The following is a 15,919-nucleotide window of genomic DNA, read 5'->3' as shown; positions in this document are numbered from 1 at the left end:
CCACGCAATAAACCAAAACATTACATAATAACAAATCTGTAAGTAATTTCAAAATCAACTCATGTTCTTAGTAAGTACTAGTGCATTGGGTTTTTACCATCACAGTCATCGTATCAATTTATCTAAAAAATTAATCTTATAATGATAAAAAAAATTACTCGGATGCCCACAGTTATCATGAAATTAGGACAAGCATTCTTGGAAAACTAATCACCCTTAGTCGAAATTATATTTTCTTCTTCCTCAGTAAAGTCACTCTCTCACATCTTTATATTCTCTCACATCTTAGACCAATATATTTTTAACAGTGTTAGTCAAGGATTAACAAGTTAGATCGAGCAATGGCCTTGCATTGAGATAATTGGTTGCCATTATGACCTCGATCAACATGCTCTTATCAAGCTTCACGAACTCCTTATCGTCATCATCATCAAAGTCCAAAAATAATTTTTTTTTATTATTCTTGATTGGTTTGTAATGGTCACATCCACCACAATTTAACGCCCATCACTTGCCTTGAGAATGATATATTTTTCTTTCTCTAGGTTTTCTTCTGTGACTCTTCTATCAAGAGTCTCTTTTCGTTCAATCAACATGATTAACTTCTTTCGCAAGATATACTTCAAATCTGAAAAAAAGAAACTTGAGTTTCTAATTCCTGCAACTTAAAACTAGCTGTAAATTATGGGATTCTATGAGTTCAAATATAATAGATTGAGCTACAGGATTAGTAAATCGTATTTATCCCGGTCCACATCTAACGTGACCTAAATGTTAAAGCAAGCATATAGTGATGTGAGATACCCTTTGACAGCACAAACTTAGGTTGCAATTGTTTGGGAATAACATAGACTCTATGTCTTGTTTAAAGTGTCTTTAATTCATTCTAAGTCAAAAAACATAAATGGTTACTTCCTAAAGCGACTGGAAAAAGACAAAAGAATTAGTAACATATCATACTCATACCAATATCCTACATATGATTTTTAGAGATATATGCCGAAGTAGGTGTGCACTTTAAACAAATATATGAAAACAAAGTATTCTAAGTGACTTTATTTATTACATTCTCATAGATACCATAGCAGAGAAGTTATTATAATTAGCATTGGTGTGCATGCAAGCATGACAGTGATACATTGTAGGAATATAATGGTTAACAAATCAGAAAACGAGAATTTATGAGGTTTAACGAAACTCTAACTTACAGTATCTGAACGCAAACAAGTTTCAGCATCCGCCGGAGAAAAAAAAAAAAACAAAGAAAATAACTTACATTAATAACTGTGTTTATGCAAATCTCACTAACATTATTAAACTCTAACATGGGGCATCACATCTTGCTCAAGTTTAATCTTAAGCAATGGTAATTGTCAATACTTACATAGCAGATTAAAAATTCTAGGTCAAACTACTTTACCACGATTAAAGAAGCCAAGAGAAACATCTCATCGATTACAAAACGATACAAGCCAGTAGATTGATTTGGGTTTCAGCAAACTAATCAAAAAGAGACATCATGGATAATAAGGACAAGCGACAGCACGAGTTCTATACCTTTCTCCTTCTCGACCATTTTCCACCGTCTTCCACTTCTCGCTTCTCCGGGCTGTCGATGGCACGCAGATCTCTTTTGCTCCCCTTGATGATTTGGGAGGAGGGTTGGGAGTATTTATAGAAGACGACCTGCTGCTTGGCCAACCCAAGTAATTAGGAATCCTAATACAAAATAAATTAGAACCTTTTCCTTATTTATCATCTAAACGTAACTACTAATGTAATTAGGAATATTTTTCACGAAGTTACTTAGTAACCTACTCCTATGTCCAGTTAGGAATTATTCCGTAAAATAATTCATCTATGTCCAATTCGGTGCAAATTGACCAATGTTCCAGTAAGTGCATAATAGCATGTGCCCTATAATTTCATCATCTACTGGTTACAATAATTTTATTGTTTGATATCCCTTTTGAACCTTGGGCCACACTTGTATGATTGCCATTACGGGCTTCTTGATGTCCATCTGTAAGCAATCATGGGACCAAATACATTAGACCCGCAATGCATGGATGAGAGAGAAAGTGACCAAGTTACATGGTGGATTACGGACAAGCTCTGTAAACACCAATCAAAATTGGGGGACAAGATGGTAGGACTTAATCAATAATTCCCACCTTATTTCTGATTAGGTTGTGTCCTGATATCAATAAGAAAAATAACAATTGACAAAAGAAAACTACAATTTTATATCTTTTTAACTCTTGAATCAATTACTCGAGCAATGGGAGCATCTTATCGGCAGGAGATGATTTGTCTCATAAAATGTCGAAACCATGCAAAAGTAAAATATGTAACAAATAAATGCACTGTTCCATTGGATGTGCTAAAAAACCAAAATTATCTCACAAGTTTCTCACATAAACTGGTTCTTGTATCATTATAATAATCTTCAACTACAAAACTGCAATCTGTGAGATGGTAACACGCAGGCAGCAACTATCACTATCATGCCCATATGCCTCGATTCCCCTAAGCATCTGAATTTTTTTGTGTGTCCTTCGGCTTGGAAGAAGTTGTGGGATCAGTTTCAGGCTTCAGGATACTAAGTTGACCACCCTCCTTGCTAGCAAGAGATGCAGCCTTGATCTCATTGCAGTGGTTTATGAACTTGCTCAACTCCTGGATGCAAAAGTTGTTTGATATCCATCAAAATGATGTAAAGGCATTAAAATAGCAAACATTTTTAGGGTGATAGCAATTAAAATCTGAGTGCAGCTACACTTTTTTGTTCAATTCCTAAGAGTTCTTGGTTTAGAAAGCCTATAAGTGGGGCCCACAACACCCTTTCCGCTCCCTCTTTCCTAAACATACAAGTCGCTGGATTTGTAGTGAGACATTTTCTGAGAAAGATGAAATTTGATCATCACCATCACATCTTGCCAACCAAAGCTGGGAATCTGTGGCTAGAGAAACCATAATTTTTTTCTCTCATAGGACAATCAAAGCACTAAATTTTAGTCATAGTGCAATCTACCCCATGTAAAATTTTAGAGAAGAGAGCTGACTAATGGAGAAAGCAGTGGTGATTAGAAGTTGATGTCAATTGGCCCAAAGACAGAGATGATAGCAGTTCGTGACACTGAGATTTTATTTGAAAAGAAAATGAAACTTTGGAGTAATTGGACACTAAATTCCAGCTATCAAGCAACTTGCTCAAACTGAACCAAGCCTACTGCAAATCTTTCCACTGCTACTGGAACATAAAAATTCAAATTCATTTCCCATGGCTATAAAAAAAATTCTAAATTTTAGTAGTCAAAAGAGTGGGTGCCGGGGCTTATCATTGACAAGGGAGAAAACCCTTACTAGATAAGATTCTAAGCGGATACAAACACATAAAATAAAAATCTAACAATGCAAATCTATTACGTTTTTAAGAACTAAATCTATATCATGATGATTTAGACTTGTAACCCTCAAAATCATTGATAATTAACAGAACCAAACTCAAAGTTGAGTCCATGTTTGACAACAAAGAAAGTATAACATGTGTCTCAGAGCTATTCATAGAAATGCTACTTGGAAGGAATGAGTCAAGTCAGGCTAAAGCAGGAAGTGAGGGTACATGGAGCCGACCGATCCCCACAGACGAATTAAGATTTCCTTGACTCAACTCATATGGCTAACCGGTTTGAGTTGAATGGAATTGACGAGGAAAGATTATTGAGTTATGGTGGCACTAGGGGTGCTAGCCAACTACTGTAATGGTTTGTCCTATGTTGTGCCATCAACACAATCACCATGTTGATGAAGCATTAAGTAAAATCAAACAATTGATTAAGAGACCAAAATAAGCCAAAAACATGAAAAATGTGGTACTTCCCATCTCAAGCCGAGAGCTTGCGACAAATTATGGGCTATGATTAGCAAGTGATGATAAGCAACAAGCGTCAGCAAGGGGATAGTTCTTGATAAAATTGAACCTCTTTAACATGATGTTTCTCTAATTTGAGGAGAAAGACCTCCCAAGAAACTAAACTAGAGAACAAAAGAATACCTATCTATTGCTGGAAAAATGGAGTAATTTCAAAGGGAAACTTTAAAGGCTTCCATCTCATATACATAACCTCTTATGTTTCCAAACTAGATGCATATTGACGGATAGTCATTTTATTTGGATACCCTGCCTGACTCAAATCCTATTCGTAATGGGAGTTTCCACATTCCTCAATTTTCCTGAATGAAAAAGAAGTCATACACGATTACAAGTAGCATGTTTTTTACAATGCAAACCATGCCTAACTTGGACCCAATGGCCAAGGGATGTACTATAACTGTTACAACCCTAAACCTCAGTCAGATAATATAAAGATCATGGATGAAACTTGTTAACCAAAACATTGGTCCAAGCAATACTATCTCATGCATGGCAACAACTTGATTTTCATCTTTGACTTTGTTTCAAACTTAACTGTAGATTCAACTAAAGACTTAAGCCCTAACTCAACATCATCCGTATGTACCTTTTAAGGATCAAGTTGTGAAGGACCAAAGCAAACCATGATGTTATTGATTCTAATCAAAGTCTATGTGACTTCCTCATAACTTTAATCATGATTCAACACATCCTTTGATCTGCATGGAGGCAAGACACAGCTTGTTCTGCATCCTAATCCCTAAGTAGATTTGATCAAAACTAACAATATGCTTTGGCTCTAGAACCTATCAATGGTTCAGATTTAGGAGTGATAACTTTTTAAGATCAAACATACAGGACATATACTACTTTCAGGAAATATTGTAGAACTATCAATGATCGGCATATGGCCCAGTATACCATCATCATATTGGTCCAACAGATGCCCACACCAGTATCAAACGAAAATTTTAAACCTTGGCTGACGCATAGATATAAAACTGAGCAGTTATTTAATTGTGCAAAAATTCTAGCTGAAGACGAGGCTCCTTTATACTGATGCCAAAATTAATCCACTAACATTGAAAAGATTTTCCATTTGATTGCCACCTTGGTAATTATTAAAGCAAATATGAAAACAATAGAGTAGTCATCTAAGCAGAAATGCAAGATAATTTTTTTCATTTCTACTTTTCATTTCCTCCTCCAGTAAGATTATCAGGTGATTGAAATTAGAAAAGGAAAAAGCACATGCCAATACACATGATGTTTCACGACAAATAGAAAAATAAAAAAAGGAACTTCTATGGCTTCTTATCCACAAAATTTTCCAGGAAAGCATCAAACTGACATCCACAAACTGAAAAATGCATGTGTGAATTACGAAAATAAAATATAGATGATATAATCAGGTTTGCCGATGCTAAAATAAATAACAATATGACTGATCAGACAAAAAATAAAGAATTCGGAACAACAAGCGATATAATACACAATCCAGGGTACAGAAAGAGATCAAGTCCATCATTCACAGCTAATGCAACATGAAACATTTACAATATGGGAAGGAAACTGAAGAGACCACAACATCTACAAAAGATAACCAAAGTGGAGAAAAAGGAGGGAACTTACTTGATCAGCTTCCATCTCCTTGGTGACCTTAGAAGGCTTCGTTGCCCTCTTACCTAAATCATGTCAAGACCAAGTTAGCTATAAGCAAGGAGAGCAAACAAAATTGAAAAAAAGTGGGGAACAACCTTTACGAGTGTGAGGAGCTTTGCCATGGCGACTGGGAGGGATAGATTTCTTCTTCTGCAGTCCTTTAAACATATTCCCCTTCTGCGTCATCTTTCCTCAGAAATTCCTCCCTCTAACAAGCCTTGGCTTCTTAGGGTTGCACCTAGCGTGGCTGCCAACACTTCTACCTCCGGCAGATCAAGCTTGGCCCACACTTAGGCCTGTCCTGGATTCTGAAGCTCCCCGAGCCCTACGTAAGAGAATTGAACAATTTTAGGATAAAGTATATAGATACAACTAAAACCAAATTAAATGACGATAATTGCTTCAAGTTGTTCCTTAAAGTAATTTTTATATAAAACTAGTCCTTCAACAATATAATGCAATAAAACAATAATCAATGAGATGCTGACCACAAGATATAATATACATATTAGAGACGAAAAGATGGGAAGGGTGATCTATCATAAAAAATAGTGAGCTTAGATAATTGTATAATTTCTGGATGCAGGTATTTACAGAGCAAACGAATCACCCATGGTTAGATTGGCAATTATAACAGCTTGATATGTATATTAAACGAAGATAATTAAGGAGAGGAGAAGAGAAAAGAGGAGAGTGAGGAGAGTAGAGGAGAGAATGAGATTGGGGAGGAGATCAGAGAACAAGAATGGAGGAGAGGAGAGAATAATACCCGGGAAAAGGCGGCTCGGCTAGCGGCAGCGGCGGTGGAAGGGCTCGGGCGACGGCGAAAAGTAAGCGTTAGGGCACCAGGCGCACTCCGGGACTTTCATTTCTTTGACCTTTTATATGAAACTGAGTCGACCCGGTAAACGCGAGTCGACGGGAGTCTCAAAATCCGGTTCAATTTCCGAACCGACTCGCCCGGCGAGCTGTGGACTGAGATCGGACGATCATACGGTCTCGATCGCATAATCTTATCATCACGTTTTTGGATGGCATATATAACCTGGTTTTTCAAAGATGGTTTTTATTGTTGTATATATAACCGGCGGTATAAGATAGAAGGAACGCATCCTCTCTTTACCTCCCCTGAGGCTCTGTCAAAAGCGAGCCTTCGAGGCGATCATGGCCGATGGCGATGGGCTTTTGGAAATCCAGGGACGCAAACGCGCGACGCAGACCGCCTCTGTCTCCCTACCCGCCCCTGTTCCATCTCCGTCGATGGTGCCTGGCGCTTCTTCTCTCGACATCTTTTCCTTCACTCACACCCCTAACTACTGGTATCCTTCCTTCCCTCCTCTATGTATCTCTTAGTTTTTGTCTTTCTTTTCTGTTTTTTTTTCTTGCTCAATCTTTTATCATGCACAGCCCCCTATTCTTTGAGTAATTATTGTCCAGTTTTGCTTACACATTGGGTTTATTTCTTCTAAGCAATAGCTCAGAACTATTCAAGTGATAATTAGCCTTGTCGAGTTACGGATCTGGCTGTAGTTTTTGCCATTCCTGTAATATTTGTGACATTTCTTGCATAGTCATGTTTGGACAAGAGAAGGGGACATCATTAAATAACCCAAAGGGTCAGTTGAGTATATAAGGAGAATTAGTTGTAGCTAGGCAGTTCAATAATCTAGGAGAAAGCAACCCTCGTAGGGGGAAAAAGAAGAAGTCAGTCCAGATAATCTGTAAGCAATCTTAGGTTCAAATATTAACCAAATATCGATATTCATGCACATTGTGAACTGTAAGACAATTCAAAACTGACCAATTTGGTGTCAGGTTTCTTTAATTAGTACAACTTTTACTAACATTCACTAGGCTACTAACCAATATTTTTAAAAATAGTTTAGGTTCGTTTATGCTGTGTGCCCGACATCTTACATATACTTTTGTTTAAATGTCAGGCCATAGACCTTGAATCAATGTGTAGCAATTGGTGTTGAACTGGTATGCATATGTATTTGTGGTGCTGTAGCATTAATAATTTGGTTCTATATGCATCTACGAATGTTAACCCTTTTTAAGTTGGTTTTATAAATGCCTTTGCTTATTTGAGATCTCTTAGCATTTGGGTGGGAAGAATGAGGGGCAAAATGGAGTGGGATTCCTTTTGTCCTGCAAAAAATCAATGTTGGTAAATTAAAGAAGTGACATGGTCTGCATGAAAAAAACTTTGAAGCAGAACTAGTCAAATATTTCCTATGGGCTTGAATGTGTGGCTTCTTTTGACGGAAGTGATCATCTAATAAGCCTCCAAGATTTATTATTTGATAAAAATACCTATCGAATATTTATTTTGGGTACATGCTGCAAGCTTGATTCACATGAACATGTGTTTCATATGAATTAGAATATGAAAGGTGCCAAAGTATAATTTTGTGGGAGAAAATTGAAAAACAAAGCTAGAGATTTATGGTGTGCTAATAGGACTTAGAGCCTTCTACAAGTGCCTTCTTTCTTTGAGCGAAGGACCTCTCTTGTTGGAAAAGAGAAAGAGAGGGATATTTGAAGAGTAGAGGACAGATAGAGAAGAACTAGGTACAGTATTGTATAACTCAATTTGTGATGCCGCTAGTGGTTTATAATATTTTTTGTTTCTGTACTGTAATCCTTTCAATCAAGGCTTAAAACATTGGTCCGATGTTGGTCAGTGACTGGATCAGTGTGGTACTAGGACAAATCAACATACAGTATTGGTATAATCAAATGACTGGAATGTAGGTTAAATATCTGGAATACAGATAATTGTCGATAATCAAATGACTGGAATTATGATTTTCCATGCAAAAGTCTTGTTTTGTTTCATTTTGTTCTTGAACCCTTCTTCATCTTTTCTAGAAAGCTCAAGATAAAGAAAGTCCACTGGCTTTGATAATTTTAACTTCAATTATGGTGTTAGACATAACAGTATTGTTTATGGTGTTGCTTTCTAAGTTGAATGCATATGCTTGTTTCTGTAACTTTTTAAGTTAACATTATCAGGTTAAAGATTCTTAGTTTTTTTTTTCTTTTATAGTGAAGAGAATGTATATCTGCTCTGTAAGAAACTTTGTGAGGTTGGGGCTGCTGATCCAATGGGTGCTGATCTTTTTGTTGTCTTCATATCCAACGAAGAGAAAATGGTATACTTCTATGATTTTGCTTGTTTACCTTTAAATTGTTATTGTTCAAATCTTATTATGCTAACTGAATGATGAAATGCTTTACTATAATATTGGCCATTTTACATTAGGGAGGCATTTTAGATGACATAATGATGTGCTAGAAAATTTCAGTGTTTTTAAGTAATAAAGTTCTAGTCTGACAAAATCTTTCTAGAGTCGATTTTGTTTTGATTGTTCTATTTCATCTTTGTATGACAACGAACAAGTCTGTAATAAATCATAATCACTAGAATACATCAGAAACTGTAGTTCCTAATATGGTAAAAGATTTCCTAAATGCATATTTCAAAATTTAACAGACCTGACCCTGAGCTACTAAAGGAAGCTTTCTCTTGTCATCAGCACCATTTCATAGAAGTCTTTTTGCAAATGGCCTCAACTGCTCATGTAATCCTTTTAGGCAAAGAAAATGGTCTTGTCCAATATATATGCACACTTAGAAGTATTGATATAATTATCTCTCACCTTGCAGCATAAGAGAAAATTTCTGATCCTTTAGCTCATTGTTTAGAAGGTGGTGAAGAAACTCTCCCCATCGTCAGTGTGCTTGTGGTGGAAACCTTGATTTTGTGCTTCAAATAAAAAGGAGTTAATTCACACAAGCACCTCCACTAGATCCAGCATCTGAGGATGCTTAGAATACCGCTCCATGGCAGTCGACCACAAGCCGATCATTAGCCAAGGAGGACCTAACAAAAAGTCATTTGTCTGAGGGTAAGGACACCCTGGGTAGGAGATCCGTTCCCAAGTCCCTAGTATGAGAATATGCTAATTTGATTTCTTTTATCTAACAACCCTTTTAAAGTAATGAACATATATCTAAAATGAGTACTATTTTGAGCTTTACCCTTGAGCTTTATAAAGGGCTGAAAGCTTTTGCTAAAGGAGCCATGAGAAAAGTTTTTGATGAAATTATGTGGCTGTTGGATATTGCCAGAAGAAAGTTATATGAGTGTCACTATCCTTCACAAACTAGTAGTTCAAAGGAAACCGTATTTTTCATTTGTGAAATTATGGAAAGATATCACTTTACTTACCTGATTTTAGGCCTAATTTCATCAAGCCTCCTCAAGATTCATTTCATATCAGTTAACCTACCTGAGTTATTCTTTATTATCATCCCAAACTTTCTGTGACCTACATCACATCTAAAAAATTATGACAAAATTATCCTTAGTATTTAAAAAAAAAATTATATTAGGAAAGGCATAACCTAGGTATTTTAAAAGATTAGCCGCAAGAGTGAATTACTCAAATTTGTTGATGTATTAGTCTATATAATAGCAACAAGATGTTAATCTGGTGCTAGCATGGACTATATGTGGGAAAGTTTTAAATCTCAGTCCAATATTATTTTCAAAACCTTGTCAGACCGGTACATTACCAGCATCTCTGATGGTATATTTGTTTGTATCATTTGTTATCACTGAAAAGAACAAAAAAAGAATACTAATTAATACTGAGCTATATGGTTCAGTGGTGGATTTTGTTTGGACTGATATATATCAGTTGGTACATGATGTTTTGTTGTGTTATGACATGCCACATCAATGCCACTTGATTATCACATCAGCATAAAACAAGTGTCAGGCATGTTTCATACCAAATGGGTCTCCATGTTAACCATATCGGTGCCATCCATTTAGGAATGTTAACACATCATTATGATATGTATATAGATTTAGTGAGGGTGATAGCAACACTTAGCATGGAGCATGTAATGGAAGACCTAGGATGTCAATTACAGGTTACTCAGTTGGGTTAAATGATTGAAATAAGTTTGGGTGGGATTAGGAATTTGACCTGTTCAGGTTGGTATAGTGATATTTATTTTACTTAAATATTATAATTATCAATTTATATTTCATGGTCTCTAGATGCCACTATGTTGACCATTACATTGTTGTTACAGTCATGTAGGACATAAGATGATGCATCTGTCTTATGTTATTGCAAAAAGATAAAATGTGCAGTTTATATGTTCTTAGTTGTACATCTAATCTCCAAAAACTGATATACGAGGAAATTATTATTTGAAATTTAGAAGTAACACACTTCGGCATTTGACAGTTAGATTGTTAGCTATCTTTGTTCATCACATCTCTAACTTATTTCCATTTTACCTTAACTGGAGATATAAGTAGTTCTAAAGTGGACTTCTTTGATATGGCTTCTCAAGGTCCCTCTATGGCATCAGAAGGCTAGCATAAGAAATGATGGTCTGGTCTTGTGGGATTATCATGTGATCTGCATACAGGTAAATGCTGTAAGTGTTTTGTTACTATATTTTTGTATTTCCTAAGATTGTTTGATGTATTTATTTCTGAAATTCTTCAAAAGACTGGTCTTTTCTAATTCCTGATAAGCCACAGAGTAGAAGAGGCAAGGTGTTTGATCTGGTGTGGGATCTGGATTCTAGTCTTCCATTTCCTTCTCCCATTAATGTGTACTTTTCTGAAGCCATTCAACCAATGTACTCTCCTAATTTGGTAAATAGCAGGTGATTCCTTTAGCACGCTGAATAACTTCAGGATGGCTGTTATCTTGTTGATCCCTGCTGGGAAGCAGATTTATACCATGCATGGTTGTGACTTTATGCCCATGCCCACATGCATCTGTATACAAATTGTATAGGTAGATGGATCACAGATGTACTAATGCTCATTTATGTTTGCTTATCTCGTCCTTGCATATTCAGTGCACTGTAGACTTATGTGTGATGCCTGGTAACTTTTTTTGTATGTTAAAGAAGATTCACTGGCCTCATTAAACCTTCAGCAGTATATATGGTGTTGGACCTTGGTATGCAGGTCTGGCCAAGTTTGAACAGCTGGATTAGTGTTTCAGCCGAAGCAGAAGTGAAGATGGAAAGGTTCCAAAATAAAGATAAAAATAAGAAAGAGCTGAAGGGTTGAGAAATATAGATTTTTGGACCCAATGATAATTGCTTAAGTACTAAACAGTGTGTGACAATATGCATATGTAAATTAAAACAATATCTAAACTTGGTTAAAAGCATAGACTGTAATTTTATCTGAAGTCATCATGTATAACATGTACCAGTTGGATTAGATTGTGGCACAATCACTACAGACAAGAAATTCATTCTTATTTTTCAGTGGATACTTGAGACACCTCAATAATGTCATTTTAAGCTACCATAAGGAACAAGCCCACTAAAAGTGAATCCCTAGTCTCCCTAGAATTAAAGAATTGAAATTTATAACCCAATTGATTTTAAACAAACTTCTAAAAATCTATAGATACGCTAAATTGGAAGAAGATATGCCTCAATCAAAGTATAGATTGCATAGGGCATGTGATTCATTGGGCCTAACTCCAACTTGCTTAAGCCAGAGGTGGGTGATGAACCCCAGATGGGTTTCCATAAACACATTTTTATTCTACATTATTATTTTTATGGGTTTCACATTTTATCCTTATTTAGGACTTATTCGTAACCTACTTATCCATGCTTTAATATTTCTTGAAGTAAATGTTTCCATCTCAAGTGCTATCTCAAATATATGGGGCCATCATTGTGCAGGCTTTTTCGGGTGGTTCATGCTCCACTATTTCTTCGCTGCTTTGCATCAGATCGTAGTCATATGAAAGATGACCTGGGGAATTGGCTTGCTTTGCCTCCTAAATATGAACCTATAACTAGTGAAGGTATATTACTTCAATGCTTTTTTTTTTACTTAAAAAGGATTACCATTTAGTGATTTTCCTTGTATAGTTTTGCAGCCTGGATTACCACATTAGGTTTAGAATTGGGTCAGATTTTGGGTTGAGTAATTTGTTATTGTATATCTTGGATAAACATCTTTTAGTGAAAAAGACTAATGAGGATGACACCTTTCAAGATGAGCTATCTAGGACTTTCCACCACCATCTTCTGAGTTAGCGTTGCTGAATTGCCTTATTTCAGTAGCACACTCTCCTCCTTGGTCTTTGAATTTGCTAACAGTAGACCTATTCACCAGGCGACAACCTCTTGCCTTTCTAGAGGAATGGCCTCCGATATTTTACATAAGATGGGTTGGGAAGGAAAAAGACAGGTAGTGCAGAGGGATCCTGGAGGGAACAAAGTTAACGGACCCCAACCTAAGAAGAGTAGTTTGCTCTTTTAATCGTCAAGATGAGTTTCAATCCCACTATAACTCTTTTCTTATATTTGCACATAATTAATTAGTATCAGGTATTTGCTTCAGAAAACTCACCTTATCATTTCTCTTCTTTTCTTTTCTTTGTTCATATCCCACTGCAAGTGCTTAAAGTAGTAGTCATTGTCTGGAACTTTCTTCAATTTAATACTGTTGCTAGCAGTCGAATGTTTTTCCCACTAATGTATCTGCTTGTTAGCTTGAAGTTTCTTTCCGTGAATTCAACATGTCAGAGCAAGCATTCTCGAGCATTGAAAATTGTCTTCTGTGTTCATGTAGATGGAACCAAGAATAACCTTGACAAGTACATCCATATGCTGGCAGCTGATGTATCGGCCAACATACAGGACTTGGTTCATGGTGTGTTCTCCAATGAATATGGAGTGCTGGTTGGTGAAACAATGATGGAATGGTTTTTTTCTCAGATCCATCAGTGATAACATTAGGATTAATTTTATTGGATGACAGTGGAAAAGCTATCCTTGTTTAAATCAAGTGTATCTTTACGAGTTAGCTATAAAAAGATTGTGGAGATCATTTATTTTACAAGGTCTTTAGTCCAAAAAAAGGTTCATATTTTCCATCCCCTTATAAGTAGCTCGATCTTAAAAATAACTAAAATTTCCAATAGTTTATTTTGGGATGACAGTAACGATAATAGAAGAATTTAATTATTGAGCTATAAATATATCCGTGATTTCATTAACAATCAGGCTCGAGATTACATACACTTTAGAACATTCTTCACTCTTAATTGAGAAATAGTAAGCTATTGCAAGAAGCCTATGTCATCAATGATCCAACAAGGAGCAGTAGTTGCTGTTGGCGGCTATCGGTTCCACGAGACGATGACCTTAATTTGGAAGATGGAGAATAACAACATCATAAAACTAGTAATACAGAGAAGCATTCCACTCCAGCACGAGGTACGTGATTATTGGCAGCAACCTGGTAAAAGGCAGGTGAACATACTCTTTTCTAAGTCTTATAAGCCGTGTCAGATAGCGGTATTCAAAATCCGTGTGCTTCAACGTGGATGTTGGAGTAGTTCCAAGTTTTGAAGGCCACGATCAATCTACCCGCAGTACCAGGCGGCGGCCCTACTGGTTCATGCGGCTACCAAAGAAATGATAGAGCTGACACCAGGATGACATGTAATACAAAAACAACAAGATTGATGCTGCGGCAGCGGTGCTACTTCAGAATTCGTGATCTGAGAGGGACATTTGCCAGGGTTGAACTGGCCCATATGCACATACTGCTGTCAATTCCCCAAGTCACCATAAGGCGCAAGAGAACAATATGTTTAGGAATCTCCTCATGCTTCCCTTTGACGTCGTCACAGTCGGTCATTCATCGCATCCGCAAGTTGTTTTAGCTACTATTTACACCTACTATCTACTGCTCGTGTCCGGGTGCATTACGAGACTAAGGATGTGACAGCTTATAGGGTACGACTAGCTTTTCTTGCATCGATCTCTGCATCCAAGGCTCAAAGCTGCCGTCGCTGTACGCACCAAAATGGCCGCTTAGCTTCTGGATCGATTGCTGGACTCCACCGGCACATGCTCACGAATTTGTCGTGTTCATTTGCGGCAATGCCTCTTGTGTACATCGTGGGCCCTGGCAGAAACAGGAGTTCTCGGAGACGGATGCAAACACCTGGGAGCCGACCCTTCGGTGAAGGAGAAGAGGAAGAAGACCAAAAATAGTAGAACCATAATCATTGGGAATGAAAGAGCAAAAATTACATATCACTTCATCTTGCAAGCCTTCTCTGACACTAGCTCGCCATGCCTAGTTGATGATAGATACCAGGAGTGCCGAGAGGAAGTATTTTCACTGATGTTGTGGGGGGAAGTGATGAGACGATTCCATGTTGTTGGAGGGAAAGCAAGCAAGGAACGCAAGCAGAAGCATCATGGCTACAGGTATCAGGAGAAGGAACTGTGGGGGTGGAGGCAAAGGAGGCAAAACCAGTGGCAACACGAGGAGGACCGCCATCAGCGCCAGCAGCACTGCGCTTGCACTCCAGTGATGAACCATCAAACCTCTATCCTCTTCCTCCTCCTCCTCCTCCTCCTCCTCCTCCTCCTGCTGCTGCTGCTGCTGGAGCTTACCGTTTTCTCGCGGAGGAGGCGGTGATGACGCCCGACCATAAGTGCCTCGGATAACCACTACTGCAACACCTCTCTCTATATAGTAGGAGGGGCTACACAAACCCTTGGAGCAAACTCCTCGATATGCTCAGGGCTGGGACTCACGTGCTGGGCACAAACACGATAAGTAGATTACAAGTTGAAGCAGCCTCTCGAGGCTATGCTATTCTTGTCCAGAATCAAAGTTTTCACTCATTCTAAGGAGTATCATCGATGTGTTCTCTGACTCAGCAACATCCCGTGGCACTTATGATCCTTCCACGATACCTGTCATCACATCTATTATAAGGCTGTTGAGATGCTCTCGCAAACAAGTTAGCTAATTTTGGCAGATGAAATCCTTTTGTGTTTTCGGAGAGGGTTGCACAAATAGTATTTGTTTGTAATTTGATATCATGAACCGGAGTTCCAAAGGTATAAGATCATCCATGTGACTTCTCGGAGTGGTAAGAGTGGGGTCAGGGCAGTAGAGGATGGTCCTGAGATTGTCGTCGAGATCCTGCACCACAGGTCGGTGTCGGAGGGATTTCCAACTTGACTCATTTGATGCTTAAATTAATAGATAAAAAAAGGACTTGTATCAGATAGATTGCTCTTCGATTGATCCCCTCCTCAAGCACCGGGGCTTAGTTCTTATACCTACGGAGTCGACAAGAGGGAGTTGCAGCTAGTGAGAGCCGATCATACCTCTCCGCGACTTGATAGTGTGGGCGACCGACCCGTACACCCCCTGTGACACAGGTCGACCTATCCGAGTTCCTATAGTGTGGCACCAGTTCATGTAGTCCCATGTGATGCAAAGATGGCAAGGGACAA

The 15,919-nt window shown here is 37.8% G+C and overlaps 2 protein-coding genes across 4 annotated transcripts; one reads left to right on the top strand and one right to left on the bottom strand.

The window, feature by feature from the left end:
* Positions 1-2,349: 2,349 nt before the first annotated feature.
* Positions 2,350-6,489, bottom strand: LOC103970518 (uncharacterized). Its single transcript, XM_009384320.3, has 4 exons — positions 6,348-6,489; positions 5,674-5,903; positions 5,549-5,601; positions 2,350-2,679 (listed from the first exon to the last, which is right to left on the bottom strand). Exons 2-4 carry the CDS (start codon positions 5,762-5,764, stop codon positions 2,530-2,532), a joined length of 294 nt encoding a protein of 97 aa, XP_009382595.2. The 5' UTR covers positions 5,765-5,903; positions 6,348-6,489; the 3' UTR covers positions 2,350-2,529.
* Positions 6,490-6,669: 180 nt separating this feature from the next.
* Positions 6,670-13,527, top strand: LOC103970517 (protein N-terminal glutamine amidohydrolase). 3 transcript variants are annotated; one of them, XM_009384317.3, is made up of 6 exons: positions 6,670-6,897; positions 8,631-8,736; positions 10,958-11,035; positions 11,151-11,278; positions 12,326-12,450; positions 13,224-13,527. In XM_009384317.3, exons 1-6 carry the CDS (start codon positions 6,743-6,745, stop codon positions 13,379-13,381), a joined length of 750 nt encoding a protein of 249 aa, XP_009382592.1. In that variant the 5' UTR covers positions 6,670-6,742; the 3' UTR covers positions 13,382-13,527. The 3 variants fall into 3 exon arrangements, with proteins under 3 accessions (XP_009382592.1, XP_009382591.1, XP_018675931.1); XM_009384316.3 differs by having other exon boundaries at positions 10,958-11,044; XM_018820386.2 differs by lacking the exon at positions 13,224-13,527 and adding an exon at positions 12,765-13,213 and having other exon boundaries at positions 10,958-11,044.
* The last annotated feature ends 2,392 nt before the right edge of the window (positions 13,528-15,919 follow it).

The sequence above is a fragment of the Musa acuminata genome, chromosome BXJ1-11 (genome assembly GCF_036884655.1).
Source record: "Musa acuminata AAA Group cultivar baxijiao chromosome BXJ1-11, Cavendish_Baxijiao_AAA, whole genome shotgun sequence".
Classification (NCBI taxonomy): Eukaryota; Viridiplantae; Streptophyta; class Magnoliopsida; order Zingiberales; family Musaceae; genus Musa; species Musa acuminata.
Note: the sequence above shows the minus strand (reverse complement) of the source record. Positions and strands in the feature narration are given on the sequence as shown.

Bases quoted from the DNA above. Each gene is read 5' to 3' on its own strand.
- LOC103970518 (XM_009384320.3), bottom strand. From the start codon at position 5,764: ATGACGCAGAAGGGGAATATGTTTAAAGGACTGCAGAAGAAGAAATCT. The intron at 5,602-5,673 runs GTTGTTCCCCAC...GACATGATTTAG, and splicing joins AGCTCCTCACACTCGTAAAG to GTAAGAGGGCAACGAAGCCT. The intron at 2,680-5,548 runs GTAAGTTCCCTC...TTTTGCATCCAG, and splicing joins AGGAGATGGAAGCTGATCAA to GAGTTGAGCAAGTTCATAAA.
- LOC103970517 (XM_009384316.3), top strand. From the start codon at position 6,743: ATGGCCGATGGCGATGGGCTTTTGGAAATCCAGGGACGCAAACGCGCG. The intron at 6,898-8,630 runs GTATCCTTCCTT...TTTCTTTTATAG, and splicing joins ACTCACACCCCTAACTACTG to TGAAGAGAATGTATATCTGC. The intron at 11,279-12,325 runs GTGATTCCTTTA...ATCATTGTGCAG, and splicing joins CCTAATTTGGTAAATAGCAG to GCTTTTTCGGGTGGTTCATG.